We start from the raw sequence: 18,722 nt of genomic DNA on the forward strand, positions 1-18,722 counted from the left end.
ACAGAGACAGAGACAGACAGAGACAGAGAGAGACAGAGAGAGAAACAGAGAGACACAGAGAGAGGTAGCCTATCCCAGGGATGGACCCACTAATCGTTTGTCCAATACAAAGTGATTATCCCTGAAACCATAAACACACACACACACACACACACACACACACACACACACACACACACACACGCACACACAACAAAAAACAGACTGAGCAGGTTCCGGTTGGGCTTATATATCCATGCATATGCTTATACATATACGTAACAATAATAATCCAGGAAGAAGAGGCTATCAATCTGAGACTGAATAGGGGAATAAGGAAGGAGTTGGAGGGAGAACACTTGAGGGGGCTAGAGGGAGGAAAGGGAAGGGAAAGCGGGAAAGTGGCATAACTATTTTAGTTAAAAGTGTATAAAAAATAAAATGAACCATGAGCCAAGCCTTCGGAAAACTCTTACTGGCTGACTTAGTCCACTTCAGTAACTCTCTTCCTCCCCCTACCTTCTTTCTCTACGACAATTATGATTCAAGAGAACACTTTTCAAAACTACATATTGAGGATGACCATAACCCATGATCAAGGTCAGTCTGTTCCACTTTTGTCTGACTCTGATAAGTTCCTGTAAGCTCCCCTCATCTCCGCTCTGGGATGTCTGCTCTAAGCCTCTTCCCCATCATATGTAAGAAGACTTAGAACAACCATATTATCAACAACAATGTTTAATGGCCATGTACTAATAAGAGTCAAACAACATGAAAACGTTTTATATGCGCCTTCTGTTTAATTCTCTGTGCATTCCAAGGAAGGCGCGGGCTTTGCTTTACCGAAGTGGCTGAAGGTTGGAGAAGAAAGGCCTCTAGCCTCTAACTCTTTTTTTTTTTTTTTTTTTTTTTTTTTGTACACTAGCCCTGTCCTAGCTCCTGCACCCAGATGGTCATCGCTCATTGCTTCTCAAGGGGAACCCTCGACGCCAAAGGTCAAAGGTGGTACTCCTCCCCCCTGTCAACCAAGCCGGCCACCTTCTAAAGAGACCTAAGGGAGCGATCTTTCTGGCTTCATGGTCGTTCCTTGAACCCCAGTTCTCAGCGCCCCGGGAAGTTTCCGAGCGTCTGAGCTTGCTGTAAGTTTGCAGCGAGGAGAAACGGCTGCTGATAACCCTCATGTCTCCGCCTGGAGTGGAGATACCGCATTCCGAACGGAGCCCGGAACCTTTCTCCACTTTCCGTGGTACACGGCGGAGAGCGGAACCTTTCTTCTCTGCCCACAGTTCCCAGGCGGAAGCGTACGAAAACGGAACGTCCCTCAGCGACCGCCCGGGTTCTTGCTGGGGTCGCCTATTGCTGACGTGTGCCGACCGGCTTCTGGCCGCGGTGTGGGTCGCTATGGCGGTGGACATCACACTCCTCTTCCGGGCAAGTGTCAAGACAGTGAAGACACGGAACAAGGCTTTGGGAGTGGCGGTGGGTGGCGGGGCCGATGGCAGCCGGGATGAGCTGTTCCGCCGAAGCCCTCGGCCCAAAGGAGACTTCTCCAGCCGGGCCCGTGAAGTGGTAAGCTGGTTGCTATGGAAGCGGCGAGCGGGAGATGGGGGCGGATCTGTACCTGGACCCCAAACTCGACCCAGTCTTGTGAGCCCTGAGTGAAGAGAGGGGGTCTTTAACGAGACACAAGAGTCGGTCTCACGGAGCCGACAGCTGGCTAGGGGCGGCGACAAGTTTATTCTAGGGAAGAGGGACGCATATCCGAACATTGTAGGAATAGCAAGACTTGAAGAGGTGTTTGGTTATCCATGTAATCAGGAAGTTGGTGGCTAAGTTGAGGCAGTGAGTTCGCCCTCACTGGTGACTTGAGTGCCAGTGAAAAGTTCCCACAGCCCTTCGCTTTCTGACGCAACGTTCACCACTTTACCTTTGCCTCTTTCGTGTACATGTTTGGGCCTCCTCTTGCGTATAGGGTTTACAGTCCACGCTCAGCTGAATTCTCCATTATCCTCGCCTCCAGTAATAGATAGGACTCAGTAGCTCCTGAGACTGGTTTAGGATAATCTTTTACCAACACCTAGTGTCACTGTCCTCTAAACTGCTTTCTGTTCCCTGAACACAACTGGCTTTCGTTTGTCTCCAAAGTAGGAACCTTCTCCATAAGGTCAGGACCAGTGTTGACATTATCTCTGCATGTGTGACTAACAGCATTGCTTAGTAAATGCTCCTTGAATGAATGAATGAATGAATGAATGAACAAATAGTTGACTAAACAGGAAAAAGAAGAGATATAATGTTTGCATTATATCCTTTTGTATCTATGACGCTAAGGGTAGATGTTTTTGTGGCACCAGAGGCATATACAGTCTGTCTGCCCTTTTTAAGAAACACACACACACACACACACACACACACACACACACACACACACACGCCCAAAGCATTGAAAGTTACAAGTCAGGGGGACCTAAACTCTAAGCTTCATTGGTTTACCAGTAAGCCCACGTGTGCTTGGCACATAGTCCAATGCCTGACACTTTCCTTTTTGAGACAGGGTCTTTCCATGTAGACTAGGCTGGCCTTGAACTCACAGAAAGGTGGCCTCCTCTGCCTCTCAAGTGCTGAGACTAATGGCATGGGCAGGCCCCCACACCCAGAAGTCACTCAGAAATTTTTGAATTAATATACATATGTATGAGTTAATGGCTGTTTACAGATAATGTCTAGGCACAACGGGAATCATGGACCAGATAAATACCTCTCTCCCCTACAATAAACATCTACTTAGTACTTACCTTCTGACCAGCTCTATTCTAGAGTAACAAAATATTGCAGTTGTGGAGGAGAGAGATATATAAACAAAACTCCTGTGGTGAGCCCTGCAGGTGTTCCGTAGTGCACAAGGAAGAAAGTGGTTAGTTCCACTTGGCGGAAAGGCTTTATGGGACAATGATCTCAAACACACATTTTAAAACAAGAGTAGTTCATTTCATTCCAGATAAGGCTAGGAAGGGCATCTTAGGCTAAGATACCAGCATACTGGTTGGTCATCCATATTCCTGGATGGCCACACACCCAGGAGTATATGGGCAGTTGGATTTGAGTTCTTTTTAAAAGGGGGGGGCATGAAGTTGGGGAAGGTAAGGAGGCGGGAGGGCATTTGAGAGAAGTTAGAGGGGAATAGGGGGAAATAGGATCAAAACACATCATATGGAGTTTTCAGTGAATAAACAAAATACGTTTTTTTTTTAAAGAGGCCAACATGCATAAAGGCATGAGGTAGCACCAGCTTGACTTAAGTTGGTTTGATGAACATAGAATGTGGGATATTCAGAAGGAAGTAAGAGTGGTGTGGCAGCCTGAGGGAGATCTAGAAGGACTTGTAGATCACTTTGCAGAGTTTGAATTTTGCTCTCTAGACAGTCCAATATTATGTGGGCAGTGAAGCACTGAAGAAGACCCAGGAGACCACATGCTTATCTTAACTGTGGTAACTATTAGCCAGACCTATGCTATTAAGCAAAGTTTATTTATCTATAAAATGGTCCCTTTTTATTTGCAACAGATCTTAAAAACTCTCTTGGCACCAGGCCAATAGTGGTGGCGCACCCCTTTAATTCCAGCACTCCAGAGGCAGAGGCAGGTGGATCTCTGTGTGTTTGAAGCCAGCCTGGTCTATAGAGTGAGTCCCAGGACAGCCAGGGCTACACAAAGAAACCCTGTCTCGAAAACAAACAAACCAACAAACAAAACCCAAACAACAAAAACTCCATTGACTCCATCATACATATCATTATCATATTTCCAGTTATCCCGTGTATCACATTGAGGCGGCATGTCTCGGGTTGAAGTGAGAGGAAGGGAAAATAAGGTGCCCTCACTCCTCTACCCTGAGTCTGGCCAAGCTGTTGTGGAGGTTGCTCTCACACAGTATGTGGACATCACAGTTTTAGTGTGTGAGGGCCCTTCCTGAAATTGGTAGTTTACTATGCTGTACAGATTTTCAGTCCTCGGGAATAGAGGATTTGGGAACAGCAGAGTTAAGAAGTACAGTTCAGCTAGCAGCCCTGTGGGGAGAGAGTCCTATTATGAGTTGGACTGCTTCCCAAGTTCTGAAAATACATTTTCGACTATTTTCATTTAAGAGCCTCTGGGATGATGAATCTTTGAAGGTTCAGGCGGTCCCAGTGGTGGAAAGACAGCAGCACGTCTGGTTTAAAGGGAATTACCAGCAATGGCAAACACGTTGAACCTATGCATGTATTCTCATGTGCTGCCTCTGACCACAGAAGCCAGCACTCATTTCCCAGTAGATCCTGTAGCTCAGAGCCCCTCAACTCTGTGCCCTAAGAGCCATTACCAACTGCTGGGCTTGACATTAAGTTGAAATCTGCTTGATGTCCTACCCAGCAATTGGTTAAAAATTGATTGCATACCTAAACAGAACCTTAGACTTTTCAGAACAGGCTTTTAAAGGGCCTGGAATTCAACTTGTTCAGACTAATCATTTTTATAGGTGAGAAGACAACACTCAGACAAGTACAGTGACTGACCCCAAGTCTTTGCAGCTGAGGCCATGTGCTAGAGCCAGAGGTAGAAGCCAAACCCTCTTTGCTAGTTTAATTTTTTCTCTTTGTTTTTGTATCTTAAATACCCACCTAAAATGTTTAAAAGATTTATTTTTTTTATGTGTGTGTATACCTGTGGGACTGTGTACCATGTATGTGGGGGTGTCCTTGGGAGGCCAGAAGAGGAGGACATCAGATCCCCTGGAGTTCGAGTTAAAGTAACAGGTGGTTGTAAGCCAACTGACTTGGACTAGGACCTGAACTTAAATCGTCTGCAAGAGCACTCCTAATCACAAAATTGCCCCCACCCCCCCCACCCCACCCCACCCCACCAATAATTTTAAACAAAATTGTTGGACTTTTCGATGTCAAAGAGTTTTTTTCTTCTTGAGTTCATGGTGCATGGGACTTGGAGCAGAAGGGCTTGGATTTGAATCTCTTTCTGGCTGTGTGAAGTCTGAAAGTTAGTTAACCTCAGTTACCTTTTTTCTAAGAATGACAGCCACTTTAGAAGGTCACTTGGCTGATGAAATTATCAATGGTGTGCAAGTGCCTGTGAGAGTCTGAATTCTGTGGTTACAAGTAATAGTAACTCATGAACCACCCAGAACAAAATATGTGTTTTGGCTCACATAACTAATGGCTTGGTGTCATTCTGTAGCTTCCATCCATAAAACTCCAGGGATGGTCCTGTTTCTGCTTGAACCCCAAAACCTTTGGTATGATCTCAGGAATAAGGTTCTTTAGTTGACTAGGCCATACGTCCGTTCCAGTCTGTGGCCAGTAGGTGGCTTCGATATTATGATTACAGCCCCACCAGAACCTTAGAAAGGGAGTGCTGTGTTCAGGAGTGGGGGCAAAGGGTTGGTGGTCAAATACATATCACATGGTGCCTGACACACCTGACATAACTGAGCACATTGTGTGTCCATCCATTTCCTGTCTCTTAGGATAGATAGATGCTTGTAACTTACCTGCTTGTTATTTTTTTTTAATTAAGAAAATTTTTTCATTCATTTTACACACCAATCAAATATCTCAAATATCCCCCTCTTCCCTCCTCTTGTCCCCCCAGCCTCCCCCTCCAACCCCCCCCCACTCCTCCCCACAAGAAGGCAAGACCTCCCATGGGGAGGCACATCCAGTAGAGGCAAGTCCAAGCCCCTCCCCCTGCCTCAAGGCTGCGCGAGGTGTCCCATTTCCTTGTTGTTTTGAATGACTTTGGGAATGGGCTGGGCCTGGAGATGCCATGTGGTGGCAGCTCTTCTTCCTTGTTAACTTTTAGAGGTTTCAGAGACCAAGGGAGCTACCACACAGGTACCCAGAGCCTGGTGAGCAGCCCAGCAGCATATCCAGAGCAGCAGGGGCTCCTGAGTAGCATGGAATAGAAAGCTAGGAAAACTCAGTTAACACTAGGTCTGCCAGGAAGTCACTGCAACCTCTCAGGCCCAGTTACCATTAACAAGACTGAGAGCTTAGACTAGATGACCATGGGAACTTCTGATAAATCACAGAATTCCAAGTAAAGTTATAGTGAGTCTGAGTTGTTGAGAATTCTATCCCTCCGCCCCTAAATTGCTCAAACAATGAAGTTTTGTTTTTTATTATATCTTGATTTTGTAAAAGTTGAATTTTATTGGTTAGTTTATTTTTCATCTAGCCATCCTTCAGAATTCATTAACTTTAGGTCTTGGTTGAAATCCAAAGTTCACACACCTATAGGATCCAGAAGTGGGCATCAGATCCCCAGGACTGGAGTTACAGGTGGTTGTGAGTAGCCTGGTGTGGTGTGGGTGCTAGGAACCAAACTCAGGTCCTCTGTAGCTGGAAAATTTTTTCCTACACACTGGTACCTGAAAAACCAGTCAGGGGCTTAATATTCATTACAAACTGGTCTCTGGTTCAGGCTTCTTACTGTCTAGCTCTTTCATCTTAAATTAACCCATTTCTATTAATCTATGTATTGCCATGTGGCCGTGGTATTACTGGTCTGCTGGCATGTTGCTTCTTGGGCAGCAGGCTGGCATCTGCCCTGATTCCGCCTTTCTTCTCCCTGTATCTGCTTGGATTTCCTGCCTGGCTACACCCTGTCTTGCCATAGGCCAGGGCAGCTTCTTTATTCACCAATGGTAGCAACACATATTTACAGCAAACAGAAAGACCATCTCACAGCAGTCCTCTGAAAGAACAGCAAGTGTTTTTAACTGCCAAGCCGTCTTTGTGGTCCCCTAAAGTTCTTAGAGTGGCCTCAGACCTGGTGATTTGGCCTTGTCATCTCCCTGTCGTCACTTCTCAGTGCTCCCCTTGCAGCCTCCTCCTGCTGCCATCCTGTCCTCACTGCTGTCCTCTCACACACCAGGCACCTTCCTACCACAGGGTCTGCAGCTCTTGTTCCCCTATGTGGAGCAATGCTCCCTGAAAACACACAGATTGATCTCTGCTGATTTCAGGTGGCCCAGATGTTTCCTAAGCGAGGCCTTCCTCTACCTCTTTATATTAAAGTGGCATCCTTTTTCTCTTCCATGTAATGTTTTCATTGCTAACATATTGTGTATAGTTTACTTAGTTTATCTACTTGACTGTGTGCTCCCGTGAAAAGAAAACTGATCTCTACTGAATTCATAGCTTCTAAAACAGTGCAGGAATATAGGTTCACAGTGCATATCTCCTGAATTAGTAAGTACTAATTGACGGTATCTCTTTGCTTTCACTTTTGGGGCTATTCAAGCATCCTTCTAGTTCTAAAAATGTGCAGTCCTAATAGGTCTCTTGACTATTTCAGATATAGATTTATACTGAGTCCAGCATCTGTTATAAATAGTAGCTTTAGCTTTATTAATGAGGTTCAGACCCTCTCTTAAGGAGAAGCAGACACAGTGCAGTTTGGGGGTGACTGACAAGTGTAACTCTCCAGCATCAATTCCTCAGGTCCTCTTTGATTTCCCTTTCAGAGGCCCCAATATTAGAGCCTAGTAAGTGAGCTGGAACCACCTGGATTGTTATCTGGAGGGGCTGGAAAGAGATTTATGCAGAAATTGGCTGTAATCCTTGTTGAGCAGGGATTTCAGCGAGGGAACACATTTCAGAAGCAGCATCTGGCAGCAGGTGCCAAGAACCAGAGAGAAGAGGAGGAGGCAGGAGATGGGGCCAGACCCCAGGAGCAGAGAGGAAAACTGTGCAGATTATATGACAGCTAGAAGCAGAACAGGGGTGTGATAAATCACACCGATTTAAAAATATAAGTCAGAAAGAAGCCTTTTGCAAATAAAGAGTGGCTTTGAAGAAAGCTGGGATGGGTGGGGGGCACAGAAAAGAGACATTCATTAGCCAGCCTTCTCTTCCATCTTTCCCCTTCTCCTTCAGGACCCTCAGGAACCAACCAGAGGGCCCAGGAACCCACTAACTGGCCTTTTAACTTCACAATGTTGTGTCTTTGTGGTTTCTAACAACTGGTGTTCCCTGTATGTAGAGCTTAGTGACAGAGACTCTTAGGATGTCAGTTGTGAGTTCTTCCTGTGGGTTGCCCTTCTGGATTTCACCTAGGACTTAGGAGGACTACAGCTTTTAAAGTTTCGTTTTTTAGTAATTGGTTTATTCCATTACCTGATTGAACATCTGATGTGTATCAGGCATTGTGTGGGCACAAAGAACTTCGAAAATACAGATAAAGGGCTCCTAAGTCTCCTGGGGGAGAATTAATGGAAACCTCAGAGAGAAAGCCGTAATTTAATTGGGCCATCAGGGTTGAGAGCCATCGTACCAAACTTAGGTAGGGTTACCAGTGTGCAGGGAAGTGTGTGAGCAGAGAGTGAGGCCTAGCAGGGCCAGCGGGGCAGAGACAAAACTGCGATGAGAAGGACTGCTTACTGGGGGAGACCTGAGTCATGGATTGGGTTCCTAGACATGAGGCTGTTCTGGAGTTCATAGAGGAGGGTGCAAACTTTGCTCTGCTGTCTGCTAATGAAGTGATCATGTTGACATCCTTCCAACAGGCTTAGAATGCTAAGTATTTGATACTGGAAGACCTTGGACATTTTCAGCATTTCTGAGTTGATCGATATTTTGATTTTAAAACTGCAATGTGGAAATTACTGCCTTATATAAATGCATAGTACAAAAAATGGCAGAAAAAATATGCTTTGGGCAATTTCAGAAATTGTTGGAAATTGTATGCCAACCTGAAGCCAAAATTCATTGAACATTTTTAAAAATTAAACTCAATTTGATAATTCAAGCAGGACTTACAAAAATCAAATATTCTAACAAGATACAATCCAAAGGTACGCTAATTTAATACTTTGAGGCTGAGCAGGGATGGTATTAGAAGTGTTTGTTTTCTGTATTGAAACCATCGATCCAGTAGGAGAGAACACTTAGTTCGGTAGGATCATTGCGGTTCGTAGCATAGTAGTCTTGCCGTTAAACATGGTGTTTAAGGGACTGCTGGTGGCATCGCATGGTGTGACAGCATGCACAGTGCTGCCTGTTTAGAACCAAGGCTGCTGTGACGTCACACACTGTTATGGCGGTGGTGAATGTTTGTGTGTGTGTCTGTCGGGGGAGGGGTGCTACCAGAAGCACTTCCTTATAGGTTTGCGTTTGAGTTAAGTTGTGGTCATTTTGCACCCAGAAACTGTTTGTTGTTGTCACATTTTTTGTCTTCCTCCATTTCCAGCTTGTTGATTATGAATTTGTTGTGGTTTGGATGTAAAATGCTTCCCTCCCCACAGGCTCATGTCTATGAAAACGTAGTCCACAGTTGGTGGTACTATTTGGAGAGATTGTGCAACCTTTAGGAGATGAAGCTTAGTTGGAGGAAGTGGGTCACTGGAGGGCAGACTTGTGGGTTTATTCCTGTCCTGGTTCTGGCCTGAGCTTGCTGCTTCTTGATCCACCAAGATGTACACAGTCAGCTTTATGCTCCCACTGCCGTAGCCAGGAGCTGGCCTTATCATCAGGCCTCTTCACTGGGATGGTCAGCACCCTCTCAGACTATGAGTTGAAATGTTTTTTTCTTCTCTGAGTCGCTGTTGCCAACTATTTTGTTCTCGGTGATAGAGAAATATAGGGCACTCACCTGTGTTTAGTATGCTGCTGGCATATTTTCTAACCAATTGGTGTGGTAAAGGGAGGGAGGAGAGGGGGAGAGCGAGTCGGGAAAGGGGAGAGCAAGAGAGCACTGAAGCTTTCTGGGAGGAAAATTAAACAGTGCTAGTTCACCTTAGCACTCCCTCAGATTTCAGAGAAGGTGCCAGTCACTCATATCTCTCTCCTTAATGCCACACAGGAGAGAGTAAATCCAAGAAACACAGGGTCTTTGGGCTTAATTAAGACAGTAAGTAGTAGATGTCCCCAGTGACAGTGCTTCTGGCAAATAAGTATCTCCAAAATAAATACTTAGTACATCCACCCAGCCAACAGCACAGGCTAAGTCTTATCTTACAAATCTATCACACCCTGGGCTGGTTTTATGGCCAGTCAACCTCACTGGGGGTCCAGATAGGGACTGAGGCTTAGGATCCCTATTTGTCTCACTGTTTCGGTAGTCATGGTGTCCCATGCATGCTTCTATAGACAATGAGTTGATGATGTTCTTACTATGCTAAGAACAGTCTGGAATGGAGTGTGCTCTCTCTCTCTCTTTTTTAGCTTGCAGATCACCAGTGGTTCGTCATGTTACCCCCTAAGATAGACCTAAAATAATCCCTTCCATTGTGACAATTTTAGTAAAATTTTTTCCTGTCTAGGACCTGGTTTCATCCTGAAGGATCAAGAACAGATTTGTCTGTACACTGCAAATAGAACCTTGTCTGTCGGGCAGATACTAGCCAGCTTTGCGCCAACTTGAAAGTCAGAATATAGTTGGCTTTCTACTTTACAGGGTTCTCCTGTAGAAGCTGTGCATTAATTCAACTATAGGTTGAAAATTTTAAAAACTGCTTATGTACTGAGCATGCACTTATATTTCTTGTCACTCTCCTCTGAATAATACAGTCTAACCACTACTTACCTCGCAGTCAGTTGTATTTGTTATAAGCATTTAAAGTATGTAAGATGGCAAATCCTGTGCCATTTTATGGAAGGACTCAAGCTTCTGTGGATTTTGTATGGACGGGGTCCTGAAACCCCTCCCTTATATCTCTGGGAAGATGACTGTGCCAGGCTGTTGATTTATTGAAATCACTGTAACATACACTCAGGAGAGCCCACATTTCCTAAAACTAGTTATTTTTGAGCATCTTTTCTAGGCAGGAGCTCTGCTTAGGTCTTTGTGGTTTATCTCATTTAGTGTTTCACTTTTTAAAGGTTTGAACTATGATGCTAAATGTATAATGGTGATTATGTTGTGAATAATATGGTTTTGGAATTCATGTGAACTTGATGCTTGAGGTTTCTTGTTATGTAGAAATCCATATGGGCCCCCTCTGGTGGGTGAAAGATCATGGAGGTCTACAAATGTCAGTCATTCCTATAATATGACTCCTTTCGATTAAAACACATTAGCTCAGGTGTAGTGGCTCACACCTTAAATCCCAGCTCTCAAATGGCAGAGACAGATGGATCTCTGAGGTCAAGGCCAGCCTGGTCTATACAGCCAGTTCCAGGCCAGCCAATCCTGTCTCAAAAAAGCCCCAAAATAAATAAATAAAATTATCTTAAAAAGAGGCTCCTTGAAACTCCTTTTAGAGAGTGCATAAACCTGAGGAATGAGAGATGGGCTTGTTGAATGAACCCAAGAGCTTACACACAAAAAACTTGCAACACAGTTGCAAGGTTAAATGCAGAGAACATTTTCCTTCCTCGCTTTCAAGTCTTATCTAAGTCTGGAAATCCTACAAATTGTGTTCTAGCATATGCTTTGTCAAAATGTTCTCATCCTGAGACTCATGAGTTGGGTTCCCCCAGTCCGTGTTTTCTTCCTTTCATAAGATGTTTCTTCTTACTTAGAGTCAGTGACAAGGAAGCTACTGAAAGGAACCTCTGCCTTTTCAGGGGCATCTACAGCTGATTTCTGTGCTCTAAGTAGAGACAGGCAGCAAGCTATTGTGACTCATGAGAACTGAGAAAGGAATTAGAAGTGTGTATTTTGAGTTAAAAGTCCTTTTGGCTCTAGGCAGTAATTAGCTGTATGGCCCTGCAGACCCCTGCTCTGCACCCATTATTCCAAATGAGAGGTTGTGAGTAGATGGTCCTTGGGAGCCTTTGCAGTGGGATAGTCCCATGGTTTGTTCAGTTTCTGTCCTGAAATTCTTAGGGTGTATTTTAACATTCTTCTTGATGACAAGTGCTCATTGCCTTGAGACATTTTCCCCAAGTCCCTGTATGCTCAGACTTTTTTTAACCAAATGAAACAATGACTTTTTTCGAAGTTGGCATTTTGCATGGTTTTTTTTTTTTTTTACAAATGAGTTTAATAATGGTGTGTGCTCTCATAATGAACTACTATCAGCATACATTTTGAAGTTGACCATTTTAAAATCTGATCATAAATGTAGTATATGCTCATTAAACAGAATAGAAGAAAAGAAGACTAAGCTGTTGTTACAATTTTGGTGTGTAACTTTCTAGACTCTTATTAAATGAATATAAAATTCTCCTACAATAACTTTAGACATCTGTTCTGTGCCCCTCCCCGTGTTTGTTTGGCCTCTTCTCTGTTTCCCTCTATTGCACTGTGTTGGCAGCATTTTTCTGTGTTAGTCTGTATTGCTGTATACCACTAATCTATTTTGCTGCATATCTATTAAAAATATCTCATAATTGATTTACCTGAATATCTGTTGAAATATTGATGCTATCTGCTTCCAGTTTGTCACCATTTTAAAAAATGGAACATTTTTACCAAATTTGTCTCAGATTTATCCTAACTTCTTAAAAGATAACAACTAGAAATTTAGTTTGTTTTATGTTGAATTTTTCCCAAATAAAAAGTTTGCATGCCCTAATATTGATAAGAATAAATGATTACTAAATCATTTGAAAGCATGAAGTTCATGAGAACTTACTGTGAGTGCCGAGAGAATATGGAGAGGGTGGTAACTAGTAGCTAGGCGTGGTCACTCAAGCCCATAATTCTAACTCTTGGTAGCCTGTGGCAGGAGGATTGTCACAAGTTTGATGCTGCTTGGGCCATAGTAAGTTCTGGCTAGTGAATCCCTGAAGAGTAAATACAATGGTTGGGTGGTCAGCATGACGATGGGTGTTGCAGTGAGCGGAAGGACTCTGGCTTACTAGGCCAGTGGGTGCTTGTAGACAGTGCTGTGAAGTCAAGTGGGGGTGAGTAGGGTGAGGTTTGTGGCCTGATCGTGAAAATGTACAGACACTAGAGGTGACCTTGAATCTGTTTAGTGGCCACTTAGAGTGTAACAGAAGCACTTACAATCATAGCAAAAAAAGAACTTTTAGTAATAACTTTGAAAAGAAGTATAAACAACCCAGTTCTGTAGCAATCTAGACCTGAGTATGTAGAAACGCACATTGAACCTGAGAGAGAAGAGCAAGTGTTGGAGAGAGATTAGGTCTAAATTAGCTTGTAAGTCTGATGCAGTTTTCCATCAGAATGCTAACAACTTTTTGGAGAGGAACATGAAAGTAGTTGCGAAATTCATCTAGGAAGACAGATGTGAGGACAGGTATTTGACTTTTGGAGACAACAGGAAGGCATGTGTTGGTAGAGTAGGAGCACTGGCCTTCTCAGGTACAAAGCATGCCGAATCCTAGCTCTAACAGATGTGTGCGATATGACTCATTCATAAGGCCTTTTAAGTCTGGGACTGGGCGTTTCAGAGCTTTCCATGCTTTTAAAGGAGACATGTAAAACATTCTCACACCTCTATTTTAGTGTATGTACACTCTGAATGGACTAAAGATTTAGTTATGGAAGAAAAACAGAAGAAAATGGGAAATGAATGCTGACATACCTTGCTTCTAGATGTGGAGGGGTCTTTTTGAGTCTGAAAGTTAGCAGCAGCCTTAATGACCGTAATGTTGCTGGTCCTGATGAGCATAGGGGAATTATTAGGCAAACATGGCATGCCAAAGAGTGTCAGGGCACAGGAAGAACTCCTTCACTGTCAGGTTAGGTTTAAAGGTCAATGCCTAAATGTGTCCCAGAGTTAAAACCATAAGGACAAAAACTCCACACTCTAAGCATGGAAATACCAATTAGCTGGACTAACCATAGCAACGAGGCCATTGCTACTTGAGTGATGGACTGTGTTCGACCTTGTTTCTGCTCCCATCATTCAGAATTTAATTAACACGCTATGGAAAGCAGAACAGAAGCGAAGAGCTTAGGAGATAGGATTTTACTTGTGGTAGGACTTGGGGAAGAATTAAAAGCTTTTGATTAGAAAAAGGTCACGGGTAAACAGTATGCACGTATGTATTAAGTGTGCTGTGGCGGGACCCTATTTAAAGGATGTGTAGTAAAGCCTTTCGTAAAGGGAGTAACTTCCCCATAGTTCAGCTAGAGTTTCAGTTCAGATTCTCTTAACTTGCCCAAGAAAATCACCCACAAATGTTGCACTGACCTCTTAGTTTCCTGGCTGTCATTGTAAAAACAATAAGCCTTAACAGTAACTGCTGTCACTGAGCACCTGCCCTACCTGGCCCTGTGTAGCAACTGTCATTGGCTGTCCTGCAAGCTAAGGCCTCTACTGTGAAGAAAATGAGGTTCCAAAGGTCAAGCCACCTCCCTGGCTGAGTGATAAGAGGACACCTCATCTCTGGCTGGCAAGCTGCTCCTGCAGGCTCTTCGGTGTCCATTTTTTTCCTGATGGAGCTGCACTCTGTGGCATGGCATGAGCCTCTGGGCCTCTGGGCCTCTGGGCCTCTGGGCCTCTGCTCCTTGAAGTGCTGTCACATCATTTGTTGACCTTAGGAGCACAGTTTGGCCTAGAAGTCACATGGATTTGAAAGTATTGAGTAGTTTTGGCGGGGGTGGGGGAGGGGTGGATAAAACTACTACTGCTGAACCAAGCTTTTGGAGGGGGAAAAATCTTTAAACTGCCCCTTCACTCTCCTGTTCTGTCTTCCTCACTCTCTCTTTTTTTGAAACAGTTGTCTAGTGATGGATACATTTCTTATAGATAATATTGATGTTGACATATGCTCTGGGGAAATAGGAAACAAACTTCAGTGTTAGTGAAATCACTGAGAAAGAATAAACTCAGTTTATAGGGGCATAGACACGAGAAGATAAGATTCTACTTTTCATGGAGCATGATGAATGCTGAGGTGGTTTTTAGAATTGCCTAGTGAAGCAGGGGACCTGTCATTTTGCCATTGGGTGTAGGCCTCCTCCAGGGAAGGATCCTGATGTGGGGGAGGAAGCTGACTACTGCTCAGGCCCTGCCTTAGGAGACACTTAGTGAGAGCCTCTAGTAGTTGGGACGAGATCCTCAGTCCGAAGGCTCAGTTTCCACATTGTTGGGGCCGAATGAAACGCTCTACACAGAGCTGTTGGTGTGGTGTCTGGTACATTGTAGATGCCCAGAAAATAGCAGCTACTTCAGTGTCCCCTTATGTACATTAGGAATAAGGAATCTACCTTGGTTGTGTTCTGAGATAAATTAAGAAAACCATCAATTTCCTAGAATCTGGAAGGAGACATTTATTTAGTCAATGATCATGAAGCATCTCTGATAGGCCACACTCATGATTTTGGCCTAAGAACCCAGCAAAGAGAGGAGGTGAATTTTCATGGGAACTACAGTAAACAAGTGTTCATAGAGACCCTGAGTCAGAAAGTCAAAGTTGTCTCGGGTAAACTCTCAAGTGCCTGTAAGTGATCATGAACCCTTGACAGGGGAACTTTGAGGATTCAGGAGACTAGAGATTACTCCTGGGTGAAGTGGAAAGGCAGCTTTGGGGAAGAGGTGACTTGAGTAGGTCTCCTAAAGACCAGTACATTTTCCACATGTAGGAATGAAGAGAAGAGAGACAGGCCAGGAATGATTACAGTCTCCAAGGTGGACATGCAGGATGGCAGTTCAGACAGAGTAAAGCTCAGCTTACCCAGTTAGAGGATGAGCAGGCCAGGGATTTGCCATATATCCCTTGGTTTTGGGGATCCACTCTGCCTAACCCTGCTACCTTTGTCCACGATGCGGATCTTAATGGACAGCATGCCAGGATGCCTTTGCCCCTGGCTTCTGGTAGGAGTCAGCAGGGAGAGGTTCCAGTGGGATATTGGAAGTCTGAATGAGAGGAGTTGATCTGGCACTTGGGTATTGGCTTTGCATCCATAGCCCATGACTCCTTTAGGTGTCTGCTCACCACCTAGAGCCTTCCCTGTGTATGCCAAACATCTTGTACCATGATGGATTTAGCCAGTAGGGTGACACCAGCCAGTCATGCCCAGTGCTGCATTACAGTCCTACTCAAGGCGACCCGGGAAGACAGTGACGTGGCGGAAACCCCATGACTAGCACTTTGGACAATTCATCTCTGTCTCTCTCTTTAAGGTGAGTTTTGTTTGATCTCTGTTTTTCTCCTTTCTTTTCTAGCTCAGCATTGCAGAAGAAAAGTCAAGTACTTTTGGCTTCAGTGTGCTTTTTCTCAGTGATGTGGCAGTTCATGCTTTTCTTTCAAATACAACCTGAAAGGGTAGAGGTGGTAAATGGCTCCATGGCACACTGACTGTAAATCTGAGCTGAAATGGAATCTGTAAGCCATTATCAGATTCCAAATCAAGCTGCTGTGGCCTTCTCCCGTTTTTGTTTCAGTGAAAGTGTGTTTTCATTCTGTCAGTGGACAGTTCACACACCTACTATTAAAAGAGCATTCACAGTGAATACTTGATGTGAAAGAGACTAGTTAAATACTTCAACTCCAAGGGATTCCATTAAAGTAATAAGGAAATTACATTTAATTTTGAATGGAAGAAAGATTTTTAATACCATTGCCATCAAGCATTTATCATCTACACTCGGCACTGGTTTTTGCAAGTGAATTCCCGAAGCACAGTTGGTCTTTATATAGGTAGAAAGGAAATATTCCTGCCGAATGCATAGTTTGATGTCACCTTCTTAACAGTGGAGAAAAGCATACTTCTCCAAAGAATAGAATGTGATGGTTGATTGGAAACTTTTGGAGTTACAGCTTTTAACTCTACCTCCCGAATAAGAAAGCAAGTATATAAATGAGTCCCCAGATGAAGGCGTGGTGGGGTACTTCATAGGCCTAATTGACTCCAGACACAGGCTGTGATTTGTAAGCAAGCAGTGACAAGAGGAAGTGAAATCAAAATTACATTAAGTAGGAAGGGAAGAAAGAGATATGAAGAAGAGGTGATGACTTTTCTAAAAGCTTCTAGATACGTGTCTGGGAGTGAGTAAGCAATTGGAAGTCTGCAGCCGTGCCTCGGTTACATCAGAAGGTGAAATCCGGAGACATCTCAGTCTCCAAACAGCCCCCCTCTCTTGTTTAAGAATCTGTCTTGGTGCTCATTGCTTGGTGCAGGCTGATGAGTTCAGGTGTTTGCTGCTGGACTGTTTCACTGGCCAGTGGTGTGGCGTCCTCTGCTGTGAAGCACAGCACAGGGTGTCTTGGAGGACAACCTTTTCCGGGTAGTCTGACGTTCGGACGTTTGTGTAGTCATATAAACAGATGTCTAGGAACCAGCTGTCATCAGTGACCTCCACATTTGTAGTTGTCTCACTCATTTCCCCCTTCCCTGGCCATCCCTGTCTTCTTAGTGGCGAGGCCCCAGAGGACAGGCAGGCCCTTTGTCCCACTTCCCTTACAGCATAGAGCACATGGTCCAGCACGTATCTGGAAGTGAAAGAAGTGAATTAGCTGCAGTATTTTCTCTCATACCCATTTCATTGTGGCCGTGTAGGTTCAGGCCCTGGCCACCTGGAGCTTAGCCTGTAGAATAGATAGCATTGGGCCCTCATCTCTCTGGAGTCAGGTCATTTTCATCTACTTCCTCCCTCCCTCCCTCCCTCTCTCCCTCCCTCCCTCCCTCCCTCCCTCCCTCCCCTCCCTTCTTTCTTTCCTTCCTCAAAACCCTCCAGTACTGCTCATTTCCATAGGACAAGCTCTCATTACTTAGCTGGTATCTAGAAGGTTTTACAAAACTAGCTGTGTCCTTCCAGGGTTGAGTCCCATGCTTCTCTGATGGTCCTAACCAGCTTCAACCAAACTGTCCTGTTCCTAATCCCGTCTGCCTTATATCCCCCTGCATGGCTGCAACTCTTCCTCCTTCATGGACCACTCACTCTCCTCCACTTTCTCAAGTGTGAGTTATTCTAGCCTACACTGGCCTTCTGATTCAAAGTTATTGCTGCCTGCTTTATGTATTAAATGAAGAGCTCTTTATGGCCTGTGACACCTTTTTTAATTACTACTTTATGTTATTTATCGATCATACAAGACTTAACTTTCCAGGTGAAACTAGAACAATACTGTTTTGTGAATCTTGCATGGTATTATTTACTTTGGGCCATAGCAGATGGAAGGGGAGAGGTTAGGATTCCATGTTTCTCTTCCCTTTAAGAGGATGTAAACATCTAATGGTCCTTATGCCTCCTTTTACGGCCAAAGCCTAGCACAGAGTCTCAAAGCCTAGCACAGAGTCTGGCCTACAGTAAGGTTTCCTTATATGGTTCTGGAACGATGACTGAAAGGCACTCCCCAGATAGTTGTTTGTTGTTTGAACCAGCAGAGAGAAGGCCCCCTCAAAAGCCACCCGAGCCCATTTTCCCTACGCCTTTCCACCTCTGCAGTCTTCCTGCAGCATGTCCCTAGCCTTGGGGTTCAAACTGAAATGTAAATCAGTTTTCTGTCCTCCTCTCTGGGAGATTGGAGAGCAGTCCATTCCAGTCCTCACTAGTAGCCTTTCAGCCCAGCAGACTGCCTCCCCGGGGAGCTTCTCAGATTCCCTTGTCCCGGAGGCCTCTCCTGTTCTTTGGGAAGCTATTTTTGTTGTTGTTAAAGAAGTAATCATTTGTGTTTGTTTTTCATTTCTTTTTCCAACTCTTCATAAAACTTAGTTCTTTTGATAATTCTACTAAAGAGCAGCTCTACAGAGGCCTGATGGACACTGTCAGGAATGGAAGGCTTTCTTTGAAATCTCTTTCCCCTATTGGAGTATGCTGTTAGCTGCTTCTCCTTCCCCCTCAGTCTTGTCAGGTCTAACCTGGGGTCTCCTCTCACTTCTCAGTGTTT

General features: G+C 44.3%; 1 protein-coding gene across 2 annotated transcripts in view; it reads left to right on the top strand.

Annotated features, from left to right (window-relative positions):
* Positions 1-1,143: 1,143 nt before the first annotated feature.
* LOC128108359 (syntaxin-18-like) overlaps positions 1,144-18,722 on the top strand; it is a 100,140-nt gene continuing 82,561 nt past the window's right edge. The window contains exon 1 of one of the 2 annotated variants that reach the window (XM_052734800.1): positions 1,144-1,548. In XM_052734800.1, the coding sequence (XP_052590760.1) occupies positions 1,159-1,548 (390 nt within the window). In that variant the 5' untranslated portion in view covers positions 1,144-1,158. The remainder of the gene's footprint in view (positions 1,549-18,722) is intronic. The other variant, XM_052734801.1, reaches the window with a different exon arrangement.

This window comes from Peromyscus californicus, unplaced genomic scaffold, assembly GCF_007827085.1.
Source record: "Peromyscus californicus insignis strain IS unplaced genomic scaffold, ASM782708v3 Scaffold_13__1_contigs__length_99412109, whole genome shotgun sequence".
Classification (NCBI taxonomy): domain Eukaryota; kingdom Metazoa; phylum Chordata; class Mammalia; order Rodentia; family Cricetidae; genus Peromyscus; species Peromyscus californicus.